Here is a 16,131-nt window from a genome sequence, read left to right as displayed (position 1 = left end):
GCGGGTGGCGGCGGTCGGCCTTTGGTTCGTCTTCTCCGGCGAGCAGCGGGCGGCTAGGGTTTGTGGTCTGGTGTGGGGGTTCTATTTATAACCCCTTACCTTTTGATCACAGCCGTTCATTTCGTTTTAATCTGGGCCGTTCGTTTTTTATTGAATCTGGGCCGTCCGCGCGATTGAATCTGGGCCGTCGGATCGCACCCACGCGGATCGCCAACGTGGCTCCTTTCGGAGTGACGCGGTCTTGCCACGTGGCAAGCCCCGGTTGGCCGGGACTGCTGACCGGGCCTGCTGACGTGGCTGCTGACGTGGCCCCCCCTTTTTTTTTTTCCTCCTTTCCGGGTGCTACATTTTTACCCAATTTTATCATTATTAATATTTTTATATTCACAAAAATTAATTTAAATTAAATTAAATCAAAAAAATAAAATAGAAAAAATTATTTTGGGTGTTACAATAAAATACTCGAGATAAATCTTTAACATTTAGAGCATCAAATAATGAATAACTTTTAGGATAAAAGGATTGCCTTTAATTGACCAAAGACCTCGTTTTAATATTGTTTCCTTATACACCTGATGAGTAAAGCCAAAAAGGTATAAGTTGGGCCAAATGCCTTTAACTTCTATCAATATAACACCCTGAGCCCAAGAATTTGGCTCAGAATGGTGAATTTTAATACATTTTCTAATAATAAAAATTAAAAAGTTTTAATTTTAATTACATTTTTTTTTTTGAGAAATAGACATTTTGGGTGTTTTTAAAATAATTTTCAGAAGGCATGATTAAACTATAAATAAAAGGGGGTATCATTGAAAGAAAAATTTGAAAATAGGGGTCAAATCACAAAAGAAAAAGTACAGACCACGTAAGACGGCCATGTCAGCAGCACGACGAGTCAGGACCCGCCGCGTGGTGGACACGCTGACATAAGCTCCACGCGGGAGCCACGCAGGCGATCCGCGTGCTAGGGCGATCGAACAACCCGTGTCCGCTCATATGCACACGAACGATCCAGATTGACTCCCTAAATAGGCCTCGATTGAATGGCTCTTGTCGCCCCACGCAACCTAGACAGATGACCCCGGTCGATTCCTCAAATAGGTTTGATCAAACGACCCATGTGTCTCCAATCGAACGGTCCAGATATGTTTCCCAAATAGGCGCGATCATATAATCTCCATTGTGCCACATGGAGCCGTACAGATGACCTCGATTAAAGAAGAATAAGTATTTAAACCTCTCTTGCCTGCCTCTCCAAAACCCTAGCCGATGCACCCATCGAAGAATAAGAAGAAGGGCAGCCGAAAAGGAAACCAACCACTGGAGGAATGTCGACGCCACTATGTTGAAAACCCAAAACACTCTAGTAAACTCAAAATTTCTTCTCGTTCTTCCCGTTTCTTCGTCTTTAGTCGTCTAACGTGTTTTCTATGTAGGATAACTGAGAAGAGCTGCGAATTGCAAGAGAGGGACGATGGAGCTCGACTAAATCGTTGCATCAGAGGACCAAACCCATCGGTAGACACATGTTTTTCCCTTAATTTTGCCAAAAAACACCCCCTAACCATGATTTAAACATATTTTCACCAAAAATTGGCCAAAATTGGTCTGACCGAGAGGAAGAGCCACTGGAGAAGGAAGACTAGGCGTCGGAGCACGACGTCAGCACCGTGTCGGAACCCCAACCTGACCTCTGGTGAGACTTTTTTGTCTTTTTTCGTTGTTCCTTGCATATTTTTGTGGCATTTTGACGTACGTTGCAATCTTATCAGAAAAACTCAAGAAATCTAAGAACCAGAAACTGTCGAGAAATGCAGTAAAAAAAAAAGTGATGTTTTGGACACCGATCTAGTATAAGAATCTTTCACCCCTTTTTCCTGTTATAGTTAAATTAAAGCTGAATTAATATTAAATGAAAATTTTAGATACTTGGAAACCCCTTGATTAATTAAGTACAAGTTGTCGATGGAGTTAGTAAACGGTCAGTCTATGATTGTTCTTAGTTTATTATATTAGTTATTTCTCCAGTTACTTTATTGTGCTTATCTATTTACTGTCCTAGTTACTCTAATTTATTCGCGTTAAATCTACGATTAGCATAATATGGTTTCTTAACCTACATTTTTCGTTGCTCTATTGTGTGCATAACACGTTTCAGTCAGCATAATGCATATTTATTTCATTCTCTGAAATATGAATTGCGTACTCTCGTGTACATGTTGTTTAATGGTAAATAATAAATGAAGAAATGATATGCATAAACTAATGATGTTGAATAAAATATCTTACCGGCTGTCATATAAAAGAGTGTACGGACTTAGTGCATAGGGTGACCCCTACCGTGGACGTTAGCCTCAGTCGTACGTAGTTAAAAAGTCTCATACCTAACGGGATTGGAAATATTTTAATTACGCTCATACCAGATGAAGTATTGAGATGGTTATATGTTGTGGCACCCATTATCGGACGGGTATAGGGAGGATCATTTGATTACAAATAAAATGTTTATGTCCACGTGTAGTGGAGATCCCTATGGACCCCTAGTGAAACTCGTAGAAAAAGGTAAAATTATAAAGTAGAGATGACTATGGTAAGGAATTCGATTTTGGGAAATAGTAAAAGGTCAATTGTTATATGTCTTTTGAAATATATACTATTAGATTGTTATTCTTTTTTTTTATCTTAATGAATGACATTTAAAAAGTTACATGTTAGTCGAGAAAATGCTAATATTTTTAGTGAAACAAATAATAAATGCAATAACATTCGAGTTTTGTTAATAATAGACTCCATTGGTTGCTTTTATATTTTCTACAACCCTTTAATTTTCTGTATTAGTGGTAACGCATTTATATTATTATTGAGCTAGTGTAATTCACTGCTTTCTTATTAACCATTTTATATCAAGACGATCAAGACTCATATCCTGAACAGCAAGAGACTAGTTAATAGATTACCTCTTCTGCTTGTCAGTTTCGAGTAGAGGTTAATCATATTTATTTTTTTCTATATTTTTCCCCTTTAAGTTTCAAAGGCATTCCTATACCCCTATTAGACATTTTAACTAAATGTATAAGGAATGTAATCTTCAAACTTTAATTGCTTATTCTAAATTATAAATTTCGTATTGTTTATTTTACTATTATTGAGTTATATGCTTGAAATTCCTGATAGGAATTTGGGCTTTTATAATCAATTGGGTTATTTTCCAAATATGTTAGATAACTTAAGACATTACTTGGGGAGAGATGAACGTAGGGGATAAACTTTTTCCAATCAATGCACATGACCGTTTGTTATTTATAAGATCAGACTTTATATTTAACTATATATTTATATATGTTAGTTGACTGACCTAATGTAAGATTAACTATAAATTTTTAAGCGATGACATGGATAGAGACTAACAAGTAAATACTCATATTGAGAGTTCCTTAAGCCCTATAAGTAATATTTTGTAGGCTCTATGTGTACCACGAAGATACAACTCTACAATAAAGATCCACAACAAGTTAAGTTAGAGACAAAAAGAACAAGATACATGACTAGATGGAGCCAAAAACCCACTACATGGTAAGAGTAAAGCAACACTTTTTAAAGAATATCGATAAAAAACTCCTTTTTAAAAAAAATTCAAATTTTCATGCTCATAAAAACAAGGATGAAGTATAAATTTAAAGAGTTTTAAATATTTTATAATATTTGATAGTACTTAGGAGTGCATCTATTCGAGTGGCATTATGGTTTATTATCATGCATAAGAGCAACTCTTTTACTTTAAACCATAAAAGACTCGAGATAAATCTATAACATTTAGAACATTAAGTAAATTTAAAGAGTTTTAAATATTTTATAATCTTTATTTTATAAATATAAGAAGGATATAGTGCTAGATCAAGGTTTTAAAATTAAATTTCAAAGTGTAAAAAGCAAGGATTTTATTAATAAATTTGTCTACTTTTTTTTATTAAATTGCGTTTTGAGTTTTTTTCTTAAAATAAAAATAACAAGCATAACATAATATAACTCTCAAAATTTTGTAATCGATATATTTTTATTGTTATTTAAAAATTTATTATTTTTATGATATCAGTATTTTGTTAGTTATTTATTTAAATACTATTAAATAATTTAAGATGTTGTTTGGTGCGATGTAACACCCCAAAACTATTTTTGTTTTTTGTATTGAATTTTTTTTTGATTTTATTTTATTTTTTTAATAGTTAATTTATTTTGTAATAATTATATGTTTAATTTAATTTAATAGAAATAAAAATAATAATAATGATAAAATTGTGTAAAATTATTTTTGGGAATTAATTGAAAATAATTTTGGAGAAAATGAGTGAAAATTTGGATTCTGTGAGTGTTTTTGAAAAGAAAATCGAAAACATCAGCAGCCACGTCAGCAGTCCTGGCCAACCAGGACACGCTGCGTGGCAAGAACGCTGACGTGGAACGGAGCCACGTGGGCGATCCGCATGCACGCGATCGAACGGTCCAGATTCACGCGTGTGGACGACCCAGATCTCACGCGCACGGACGGTCCAGATCTCACGCGTACGGCCTGCCCATATTAAATCACGCACGGACGGCCCAGATCGCATCGCGATGGACGGTCCAGATTTATTCCCATTTTAATCGCGATCGGACGACCCAGATTAAATCGTTTTTCGATGCTGAATCCACCTATGGGCAAATTGGAGCCAAACCACCAGCCAATCGGCTGAAAAACACCGCTGAAGTCCAGCGGCGCTGCCGCAGTTTCCCTTAGTTTTTGCCTCTGATGAGGCCCTTCCCGGTTCCCGTATCAATGCAATTTTTACACCACTATGATCACCGTCCTTTCCTCTATAGGTTGACCGGAGTAAAATATCAAATCGCGACTCGCACCGGAGAAGCTGCCGCACCCAAGAGCTCTACCGCCGGTAAATCTCAGTTTTTTGTGATTTTTTAGCCCACCGAGGGCCCTAGGATTGTTTTATCATATGAACCAATGCAAGTTTGACCAAATTCGGCCGAAAACACCGCCGCGGGCGGCAGTGCCGTCGCCAGAGCACAGTGAAGCCACCATGCTGGAATTCTGAAATTGGCCGAGTAGGCCCTGGATCTGATTTTGAGTTTTTTCGGGACACATGTAGGTACCGGAAGTGTGTTTTAGTTCCCGAAAAATAATTTAGGCAATCTAGGGACTGCCCATAGGCGCAGTGTAAAGCCGATTTCAAACTCCGAAACAAGTAAGGATTTCTCACTCTATTTTCTATCATGGTATTAAAGCTCAATAAATTATAAAACGGTATTTCATGAATTGTGTATAATTAATTAAGGTTGGTAATGGAGCCCGAATCTAATATATTTTTCGGTCAGTTGTTGTTTGATCTATTTTACAGTTTTAAATGCAGTATGGTATTTGATGTATTTATTTTATGGCTTCTTGTGCATGAATTACGATTTCGTTTATTATGGTTTGAATTATTGTGAACCCGTGGTTGTCTTGTTTGGTGTTCATTACTAGTTTACGTGTTTATGTTTGATTGGATAATTGAGACCAAGAAAAATAGAAAAAGGTATGTGAATTGATAAATGGATGATGTCGACAGCCTAACTAGATATCCTGGGAGATGGTGGATGGACCGGGTCCGTAGGAAACCCTACCGAGAACGTGGTCTCTCATATCGGACGGGGTATTGAGACCTTATATGTTTTGGCGCCTATACCGGACGGGGTATGGGAACGGCCCGTTTCGCCCTCATACCGAACAGGGTATTGAGGGTTATGATTTTTGGCGCCCATACCAGACGAGGTATGGGGACAGCCCTGAATCAAGTTATCAATATAAATGGTTCACGTGTAGTGGGAACCCCTATGGATCCCCATAGATACTAGTAGGCTGATAAAAGAGGAAAATCTGTTGTCTAATGATAGAAATGCATAGGTATGATATGTGTTATGTTATAAAGTGTGTATAATTTCATGATATTATAATGTTATTATTTTCTTATGTTGTTTTCATGAAGCTCACCGAGGTAAATGGATAGTAAATGGTTTTATTATTGATAAATAAATTTATCATGAATTATGCTCGATTGGTCGTTTTTATTTTCTACCAACCTTTACTTATGTGACAGTGAGATAGTGTGATGTCTTTACTGGGCTAGTGTAGCTCATTCCTTATTTAACCATTTCAGATCAGGAGGATTTGGTTCCTGAGCTCGTTCCGCAGGAAGACGGCGAGTAGACGTCTAAGGATTTCATAGTTTTATTTATAGCATTCATTACTAGTATTTACCTTAGTTAGTTTATTCTTTCATACGTTGAATATATTTTTTTGGTTATTGTGTAAGGGATGTTAATCAGAATTTTTATTTCGCTTTCGCACTTAGAACTTTTTAATATATACATCTCATTTTTATTTCGGGGGCCGTTACATGCAATCTCTATGAATTTCAAAATTGATGTTAAAATAATATTTTACTAAAATACTTTTGGTAAAAAATTATTTTGTGCGTGCTAAATAGAATACTTAAATAAAAAATAAATTTATATTTTTAATAAAAATAATTATCAAGATTCAAGTTAATTTTTTTTATTAAAAACTAAAATAATTTTTTGGAGATTACAAATTATATTTTTTGTGTTAAAATTTGATAAAGGTATATTTTATTTATTTATTACAAATTTGTTTGTAAAAGTGCTTTTAAAACTAAAAAAAAATTAGATGTGAACACCACAAATTTTTTATGGTGATTAAATAATTAATAAATATAAATTTTATTAATTTACTTTATTTTAATATATTTTGTTTTATTTAATTTAGAGTAAAAAATGAAATAAAATTGAAAGAAGATTTAATTAAAAATAATTTTGGGAAAAAGAGGTGAAAATTTAGGTTTTAGGGGTATTTTTGAAAGAAAAATCGAAAAACATTGGCCAAAATGCAATTTTAAAAAGTTTTACCACGTCAGGCGTCGGGTTAGCAACCCGAACCAACCAGGATGCGCCGAGTAACAGAGACGCTGACGTGGGAGGGGGGGCACGTGGGCGATCCGCGTGTCCGCGATCGAACGACTGAGGTCCGTTCCCGCGCGCATGGACAGCCTAGATGCACTCCCTCTTAAACGCGATCGAATGGCTAGATTCAAACGCGATAGGATCGCCTAAAGTGAATCGCAATAGACGATCCATATTGAATCGCGATGAACGGTCCAGATTCACTTCCTATTTAATTGTGATCGGACAGTTCAGATCAAACGCGATGGACGGTTTAGATCAAAAGTGGATGGATATAAATAACCCCCCATCCGCACCAGCCACCAGAACCCCTTGCCGGAGAAGACAACCCAGTCATCAGGGAGCCGACCGCTGCCACCCGCTGCTGCACCGGGACCCTTTCCGACTGCCAAAAAAGGTAAAAACTTTCTTTTTGCATGAAATTCAATTTTAAACTCACTCATGGTCAAATCAGAGTAAAAAGACTGGCCAATTGGTCGAAAAATACCGTTGGAGCTTGGCGGCGCCGTCGCGAAGAATTTCACAAAATGCCTCCGATGAGACCCTTCCCGATTCTTGTTCGACGTAATCTTTCCACTGTTGTGATCACCGTTTTTTTTTCTACAGGTTGACCGGAGCAAAACACCCAACCGCAATGTGAGCCAGAGGAGCCGTCGCACTGGAACGCCCCGTCGCCGGTGAGTTTCAGTTTTCTGTATTTTTTTGGTCAACCAATGCCTCTAAGTGTGTTTTATCGCAGGGATTGAAGCAAAATCGGTTGAATTCGACATTAAACGGCCAAAAACAGCCAGTCCGAGGCGGATCACCGTCGCCGGAGCACGGCGTAGCCGCCATGTCGGATTTTTTAAATTGGCCGAGTGGACCCTATGACTGATTTTAGGTTTATTTGGAACATTTGTAGGTACTATAAGCGCGTTTTAGTTTCCGAAGAAAAAATTCAGGGAACCCAAAGACCGCCTGTAGGCGCAGTAAACTGTTTAGCTTTTTGGCATCAAATCGAGTAAAGATCCCTCACATTATTCCCTATTATAGAGTTAAATTTAAGTAAATAATAATATGGTATTTCTTGTGATTTTAGTAATTATGCATAATTAATTACGGATTGCTAATGGAGCCGGAATCGAAAATTATCTACTGCTGTTTGTTGATTGATTTTACAGTTTATATGCATGATGGTATCTAATTTATTTTATGGTCTTGAATGCATGTATGTTTAATTGATGTGTTTACTGCTGAATCGGAAAAAATATAATGTTAAATGGTAAGGAAATTGTATGATTTAAATGAATAGATTGAACGACAGCCTTATTGGATATCTTGGGAGATGGTGGACGGACCGGGTACATAGGGAACCCTACCGTAGATGCTGTCTCATATCGGGCGGGGTATGGAGACCTGATAATTTAGCGCCCATACCAGATGGGGTATGGGGACAGCCTACTTCACTCCCATACCGGACGGTGTATTGAGATTTAATGATTTAGCGCTCATACCGGACGGGGTATGAGGATGTCTTTATAATTGAGATTGTTAAAGGAAATAGTTCACGTGTAGCAGGGACATCTCTATGAACCCTCATTGATACTAGTAGGCTTGTGAAAAGAGAAACAGTTATGGTTTGAGTTATTGTTAATGGATATGAATTTATAATATGCTTTATGTTACTGATTGTTCATGAAATTATGATCTGTATGATATTATTTTTTTATAGGTTGTTTTCATAAATTCTACTGTGGTAAGTGAATGAGAAATGATTTTATTATTGATAAATGAATTAACTAAATTTAATGTTCTATTAGTAGTTTTCGATTGTATACCAACATTTACTTATTTGTTTGTGATATAGTGTGATATATTTACTGGGTTAGTGTAGCTCATCATTTATTTAACCATTTCAAATCAAGAGGATCAGGTTCTAGAGTCCGATCCGCAAGAAGATTGCGAGTAAATGCTAGATATTTTTTATTTTTTATGTGTTTCTTTATTTCTCGTATTTATTTCAAAGAATTAATTTCGTAATGTTGTTTAGTAATTTTAAATTATTGTGTAAGAAATGTAAACTTTAATATTTTATTTCGATTCCACACTTAAGTTATTATATATTTATTTTTGGATTTTCGATGTCGTTACATATAAATCCAAAATTAAATACTTCAAAGTTGAAATTAAAGGAAAATAAAATAATATAAAATAAATAATTTTTATGGAAATTAAAAAAATAGAATATACAAAACTGTCAAAAAAGTATATATAAATATATATATATATTTGAGCCGTAAAAAAACTAAATCACGGAGGATAAAACTATAATTTAAACTAAAATTAAAATTTACAACATTTTAAAAAATAATTTTAACAATTTTAATATTTAATTTATCATTTATACTCGTATAATTACAGTAAATTAAGATTTTGACCACGTCAAAACTGGGCGCCAGAAAATTGACCCCACACGATGGCTACACTGAGTAAGACTTAAATAACCAAAATACCCTCAGATCATTATATAATTAGTAAGGGCAAAGTAGTAAACGGACAACATAGGAAACAAAGATTTACTTTTCACCGTGTTTAAGGTGGGCTCAAGCATGTTTTTGCTAACTGCTTTAGAGACACGGTCACGGGCATAACCACTCACACAGTAACTCCACGCGTGTGCATTCTCAACCGTCCGATCAAACTTCAGAGATTTTCAGTAAATTTGGAGCTCTAGATAAATTGGAACTTACTCACTCCGAATATCAGCCGTCCGATTAGAGGACTTTGAGAATTTTGGAAAATAAAATTAAAATTCAAGTAGGAGAAGGTATATGCTGTATTCTATTAGATTTCGCTGATTATTTTTATTATTATTTTTTTAAAAAAAAGTTTTGATTTTTTAAAAAGGAAATATTTTTTGTGAGTTAGAATAATAAGGGAATTCGGAAATTCCCCGAAATTTGAAGGGTTATAAAGCTGTATATATAGTTTTGATGGGTTGTGTCTATTCTTCCAGTTATTTAGAATAAAGCGAGGAGAGAGAGGGAGAAAGAGCGAGGGACGCCATAGCTGTCTGTCTGTCTAAGAGCGAAAAACCAGCAAACGGCTATAATTAGTTTTATAGGCAGAGAAGGAAGAAGAAGAAGAAGAAGAAGAAAAAAGATATCGTTTTGTTGGTTGTTTATTTGCCAGATTTTTTGTTTATGGGTTTGGGTTTGTGAGGAGGGTGATTATTGTTGATCTGGGTTTGAGGGATCTTCTCGTTTTCGTTTTTGAAAACAGAGAAGGAGATTTGGGTCTGCATTTGTTGTTTTGATTAGTGGGTATTATAGAATTTTGAAGATTGTGATTAGGGGAGGTGATAATCATGGCGGATGGGTACTATAATTCCAAGAAAACTGATGATATTTGCGAGGATGTTTGCGGCCAGGTACTTGGGTTTTTAATTAATTTTTAATTATTTTGAAGAATTTGCCTGGTTGTTGTTTATGTTTTTTGGGTTTTTTTGGAAGGTTATACAAAAGGGTATTTTACTATTTTGAATTTTCTTTTCAGCTTTTGTGCTCGGTAAAAAAAATTGGATTTTTGGAGTTTATGTGATTATTAGCCGTTTGAAAACTCAGAAATTTTCTTGTTAATTATTATTTCTTTGGAAGATTGATTTTTCTCTCTTTTTACTTTTCATTTTTATATGTATACGTATATGTATGTATATGTTCATGTGTCAATCTACTGGATAAGAATGGATATATCAAGTTATAATGGAGTTGATTTATGGATATGTTTCCCTTCTTTGTGGCATTAAGGGTGGCTTTGTGGATATGTTTTAAGAGTGGGGAGCACAGAATGCATTGGATTCTACCCATTCATTGACTGTTGAATTTCTCCCAATTTATATTGTAGCATATATATATATGTATACACACACACAAACACATTTGAGTTTCTTGAATAGAAATGAGTTTTGACTTTAATTTCCTGCGATTGTTCATTATAATCCCAAATTTGTGTTTGTAGTTTTTGGGATCATCTTTTGGTAGATTGTGTTGTTGAATTTGCGTAACTAGTGGTATGAATATGAAAAAAGGGGTTGACTTGGATATGTTTAATTCTTAGAAAGTTTGGTTTTTTATTGCAGCAGGGATCTCGAGCAGCTTTGAGCTTGTCAAGACTCCGGTGTATTTTACACGGGTTTGATATGAAGGCTCTGATTTTTTTGTTTGTGGTTGTGCCATTGTGCATCTTTGCCATGTACTTACATGGACAGAAGATCTCTTATTTTTTAAGGCCAATATGGGAATCTCCTCCCAAGCCCTTCCGTGCAATTCCACACTACTACCACGAGAACATGTCTATGCAGAATCTTTGCAAGTTGCACGGATGGGGAATTCGTGAATCCCCTAGACGAGTTTATGATGCTGTGTTATTTAGTAATGAAGTGGACATTCTGACAGTTCGGTGGAAAGAGTTGTATCCCTACATAACTCAGTTTGTGATTCTTGAATCAAATTCAACGTTCACTGGCTTACCGAAACCATTGGTTTTTGCTAGCAATCGAAACAAATTCAAGTTTGTGGAACCTCGGCTGACTTATGGGATGATTGGAGGGAGGTTCAAGAAAGGTGAAAATCCATTTGTTGAAGAGGCATATCAGAGAGTTGCCCTGGACCAGCTTCTTAGAATAGCCGGTATAGAAGATGACGACTTGCTGATAATGTCTGATGTTGACGAAATCCCTAGTGCCCACACCATCAATCTCTTACGCTGGTGTGATGATATCCCCCCTGTACTTCATCTCCAGCTGAAGAACTACTTGTACTCTTTTGAGTATTATATAGACAATAAGAGCTGGAGAGCTTCGGTTCATAGGTATAAGTCAGGAAAGACAAGATATGCACATTATCGTCAGACTGATATTCTCTTATCAGATGCAGGCTGGCATTGTAGCTTTTGCTTCCGACGTATCAGTGAGTTCACATTCAAGATGAAGGCATATAGCCACTATGATCGGGTGAGGTTTTCTCATTTTCTGAATCCACAGAGGATTCAGGATGTAATATGCCGAGGAACTGATCTATTTGACATGCTTCCGGAAGAATACACATTTAAGGAAATAATCGGGAAGATGGGACCTATCCCGCGTTCTTATTCAGCTGTTCACCTACCAGCATATTTATTGGCCAATGCAGAGAAGTACAAGTACCTATTGCCTGGTAACTGTAAAAGAGAAAGTGGCTGAGTTCCTAATCCACACACCGTATTCACTGTATAGCTTCAAAGATTCAAATTGTGCTTCGCACGAAAGGCAGCTACATTGGAATAGTTGATGAGAGTGGTGTGACACTGCTAATGGTATATTCTATAACCAGAAGAAAATCTAGGGAATTCTTTACTGGGAAGAAGTAGATGGGATCCTGAATTTTGTGGGGGGAAATTCTGTGTAATTCCTCGTTCTGGCTTGGGCTTCTTCGCACATATCCAGTTTGCCATGTGGGAGAGCTTGCTTGTCTTTAGAGGAATACAATAGTGTATCACAGTGGCTAGCTAACATACCATCCCCCTTGTCGGTATGGCTTAGTCCTTAAATTTAATGATTAGAATTACATTTCCCAGGTTTTTCCATGATGGGAATTTTGCTGTCTCGGTCTAATTTATTCACATACTCTTCTTTGATCTTAATCAGTTCATTATCTCCTTGATTTGTACCATCTGATTACTATCTTTAGTTGTTACATTGATTCAAACTGCTGACTTATTCTTTATTCACTATTTACTTCACTCCTGACTTATTTTTTGTTATCTATTTACTTTACTTACTGTTTCTTGTATGTCATGTGGGAATGTCCAAGGAACCAGAACTATGTTTGTAACGAATAAGTACTATGAAACTTCTTTCTAATACACAAGAAAAGAATGATATTCGAGGCAAATTTTTCATTGTTCATGATTTTACAAACTCTCTAAATATGGGCATGAGCTGACTTGAAAGTTACAAACTTTTAGCCGAACTTTCTTATCATTATATCTGAAAGAGTAGGCTTTAAAGTTGAATTCTTCTATTTTTCATATCGGTACAAAACCATGAGCTGACTTGAAAGTTACAAATTTTTTGCTGAACTTTCTTATCGTTATATCTGAAAAGAGTAGGCTTTACAGTTGAATTCTTCAACTTTTCATGTTGGTACTAAAGCACAAGCTGACTGACTTGGTCAGATACTGCTCGGGCTATTCGGATTGAGTGGAATTTGCAATTGAGCATATGGGGAATAACTTTTTATCATGATTAAGAGTTGATCATGGTGCTCAACTCTCCACCAGCCAAAAGCTGAAGGAATTCTCACTTGAAAACATTTTGACTTACATTCTGCATAATTTGCTTATCTGCTGATTGGTGGGTGTGTTGCTAATATAGTCTTTTCCGTTGTTTAGGAACTGTGGGAGTCTGTGGGAGCCTTAAAAAATAAAGGCTGTGTTTGGTTCTGGAATAGGAGAGTTGAAGAGCCTGTTTTGGCTGGCTGAAAGATTCTTGAGTTGAAAAGGAATTTACTGGGTATTAGTAAAAAGGTAAGAAGGGTGAAAAGAATGAATCTTTCTTTCTTTTTTCACCTTTTTACTATAATGAGTTAAAAAAACAAATACTTAGAATAAGAGTTTACGAAGTGATTGGTGATGTTAAAATTGAATTTGAAATAAATTATAATAATTATAAAGTCAAACTTCAAGTTAGCAAAAGAAGGATGAACTGCTTAAGCTTCAACTTTTAGCCTTTAAAGAAAATTACCTAAAAGATCATAATCTGCTATTACTTCTTTAATATCTGACTTTATTTTTTACTCTTTATGAAATATGTTTGAATCGAACTGTGCATTTTGTTTATTTCTTTTTTAGACGGTTAATTGTATAATACCCAGTTCGAAAATTAGACTTTGGATAATTTAATAATAACAATAAAATAAATTAAAATAATTTAGTTTTAAATTTTTGGTGAATTTTTTAAGAAAATTGTGTTTTGCATGCATTTAAAAACATTTTCGAAAATCATAGTTAAAGTAGAAATAAGAGATGACCAATTTGAAAAGAAATATGAAAAATTGAGGTAAAAGTAAAAATAATGAAATTTTAACCACGTGGACCGCCACATCAGCAACATTGTCGGTCGTCGTGCGTCATGTGGCAGACACATGGGCATGTGTCCACGCGGGCGATCTGTGTGAGAGTAGATCTTACGGCCTAGATCTCCTCCGGCACATATGGACAATCCAGATCTATTTTTTTTTTTAGGTGTAATCGAACAGTCAGATTCAATATGATCGTATGACCTAGATTTATTCCTTAAATAAAAGAGATCCAACGGACAAGAGACAGCCATGTGTCTTTGCACGAACAACCCAAATTGACTCAGAGAGGATATTTAAACTTCGCATTCTAGGAAACCTTAATCCTAGTCGCACCAATCCTTGCTGGAGAAGAAGAAGAAGAGCAGCCGGAAAGAAATCGATCGTCGTCGCCACCGCACCGGAGCCACCACTGATATTAGGAAGGTATTTTTTCCCCCCCTTCTCATTCGAAATTCAATTCTAAACTTATCTACATCCATATCGAAGCCAAAAGGTCAAGGGTAAGCTAGAAAACATGAGCAGAGCTTGGCCAAGCCGCCATGGTACGACCCAAAACCCCTCCGATGAACCCTTTCTCATTTTTCGTATCCTTTGATTCTTTAATCCTTGTGTTCCTCATCTCTTTCTGGTGCAGATTAGCCTAAGAGAAGTCTTGACCGCGAGAGGAAAACAACGGAGTCGCTGCATAGGAAAAACTCCTCCACTAGTAAGGCCTTAGTTTTTTCTTTCTTTGGCCGACAGAGGCTACCTAACCCCCTTTTTTGTAGGTTTTCATGCAAAACCGGCTAAAACTAACTAAAATCAGTTGAAAATAGCTAGACTGAGAGGAGACACCGCCGTAGGCGACGGCACTGCCATGCCAAAACCCTAAACCGGTCAAAAAAAATTTAAAATGCTCATTTTGGCCTTTTTGGGATATTTTGGAATACGTAACGCGTGTTTTTGATTTCCTCAAAGAAAATTCAGGAAACCTGAAAACTGTCGGAAGCGCAATGAAAAAGACAGTATTTCAAACATCGACTTGGGGTAAAAATTCCTCACTATTTTCTCCCATTACGGTAAATTAAAATTTAATAATTAATAACGGTGTTTTTTATATAAAAAAATAAAAATCTCTAAATTAATTACAGGTCATCAGTGGAGACGAAATCGATCAGTGTACAATTGTCCTATCTTATTTGTGTTGCTTATTTGTTCCTAAGTTGCATGAATTGCTTACTGTTTACAATCGTATACTTTAATTGATTGATTTTCATTGCTTTTGTGTTTATTGGTTCATCTACCCGTTTTGTTTCTAATTGCAAATTGGTTTGCAATGAATGTCTTGATCATATCTCCCTTAGTTGTTAATTTATTAATTCATATTGTCTGTGTATTATCGCTCTATTGTGCTGTAAATATGGAATGAGTTGGTTGTGTGTGAATGGTGACTAACAGATGATGTGAATCTTTTGCTAAAGGGTTTACCAGGTATCATGAAAAAAGGTGTACGAATCCGGCGCATAGAGCAATCCTACGGTGGACATTATTTCAATCGAACGGGGCTGATAAGTCTCATACCGAAAGGGGTTAGGAGGTATTGATTTATGCTTATAACGGATGGGGTATTGAGGTAATGGTACGTTTGACGCCCATTATCGGACGGAGTATAGAAACGACTAGTTTAATCAATAAATTGAATATTAGGTCCACGAATAGGGAGAACCCCTATGGACCTCCAGAAATATCGGTAGGTAGGTGAAAAAGTTTGTTCTTTGGAATGTGTAATGAATTGTTATATTGATTGTTATCTTCACAAGTCAAATTAAGAACTTAAAAAGTAAGTATAAAATTCTTATAACCCTATTGGACATTCTGATTTAGTGTGAAATGAATGTAAACCCTAAACCAATAACTGCTTCCGCTATTATTTTATCAATTCAATAGTTTCTTTTTCATTGAGTATTGGGCCTTTACAAATTGTGTTATTATTAGTGTGTAAATACTGTTTAGTTTTAAATTTTAGGTTCCATCCATCTACTTG

General features: G+C 35.9%; 1 protein-coding gene across 2 annotated transcripts; it reads left to right on the top strand.

The window, feature by feature from the left end:
- The first annotated feature begins 10,001 nt into the window (after positions 1-10,001).
- Positions 10,002-12,698, top strand: LOC110816842 (uncharacterized). Of its 2 annotated transcripts, none has more exons than XM_022045186.2 (2): positions 10,002-10,420; positions 11,132-12,698. In XM_022045186.2, exons 1-2 carry the CDS (start codon positions 10,358-10,360, stop codon positions 12,227-12,229), a joined length of 1,161 nt encoding a protein of 386 aa, XP_021900878.1. In that variant the 5' UTR covers positions 10,002-10,357; the 3' UTR covers positions 12,230-12,698. The 2 variants fall into 2 exon arrangements, with proteins under 2 accessions (XP_021900878.1, XP_021900868.1); XM_022045176.2 differs by having other exon boundaries at positions 11,129-12,698.
- The last annotated feature ends 3,433 nt before the right edge of the window (positions 12,699-16,131 follow it).

The sequence above is a fragment of the Carica papaya genome, chromosome 1 (assembly GCF_054855325.1).
Source record: "Carica papaya isolate Zhongbai chromosome 1, ASM5485532v1, whole genome shotgun sequence".
Taxonomy (NCBI): Eukaryota; Viridiplantae; Streptophyta; class Magnoliopsida; order Brassicales; family Caricaceae; genus Carica; species Carica papaya.
Note: the sequence above shows the minus strand (reverse complement) of the source record. Positions and strands in the feature narration are given on the sequence as shown.

What these genes read in the sequence shown, in the direction of transcription:
- LOC110816842 (XM_022045176.2), top strand. Translation starts at nt 10,358, where the DNA reads ATGGCGGATGGGTACTATAATTCCAAGAAAACTGATGATATTTGCGAG. An exon ending in GCGAGGATGTTTGCGGCCAG is followed by an intron (nt 10,421 to 11,128) that starts GTACTTGGGTTT and finishes TTTTTATTGCAG; the next exon opens with CAGGGATCTCGAGCAGCTTT.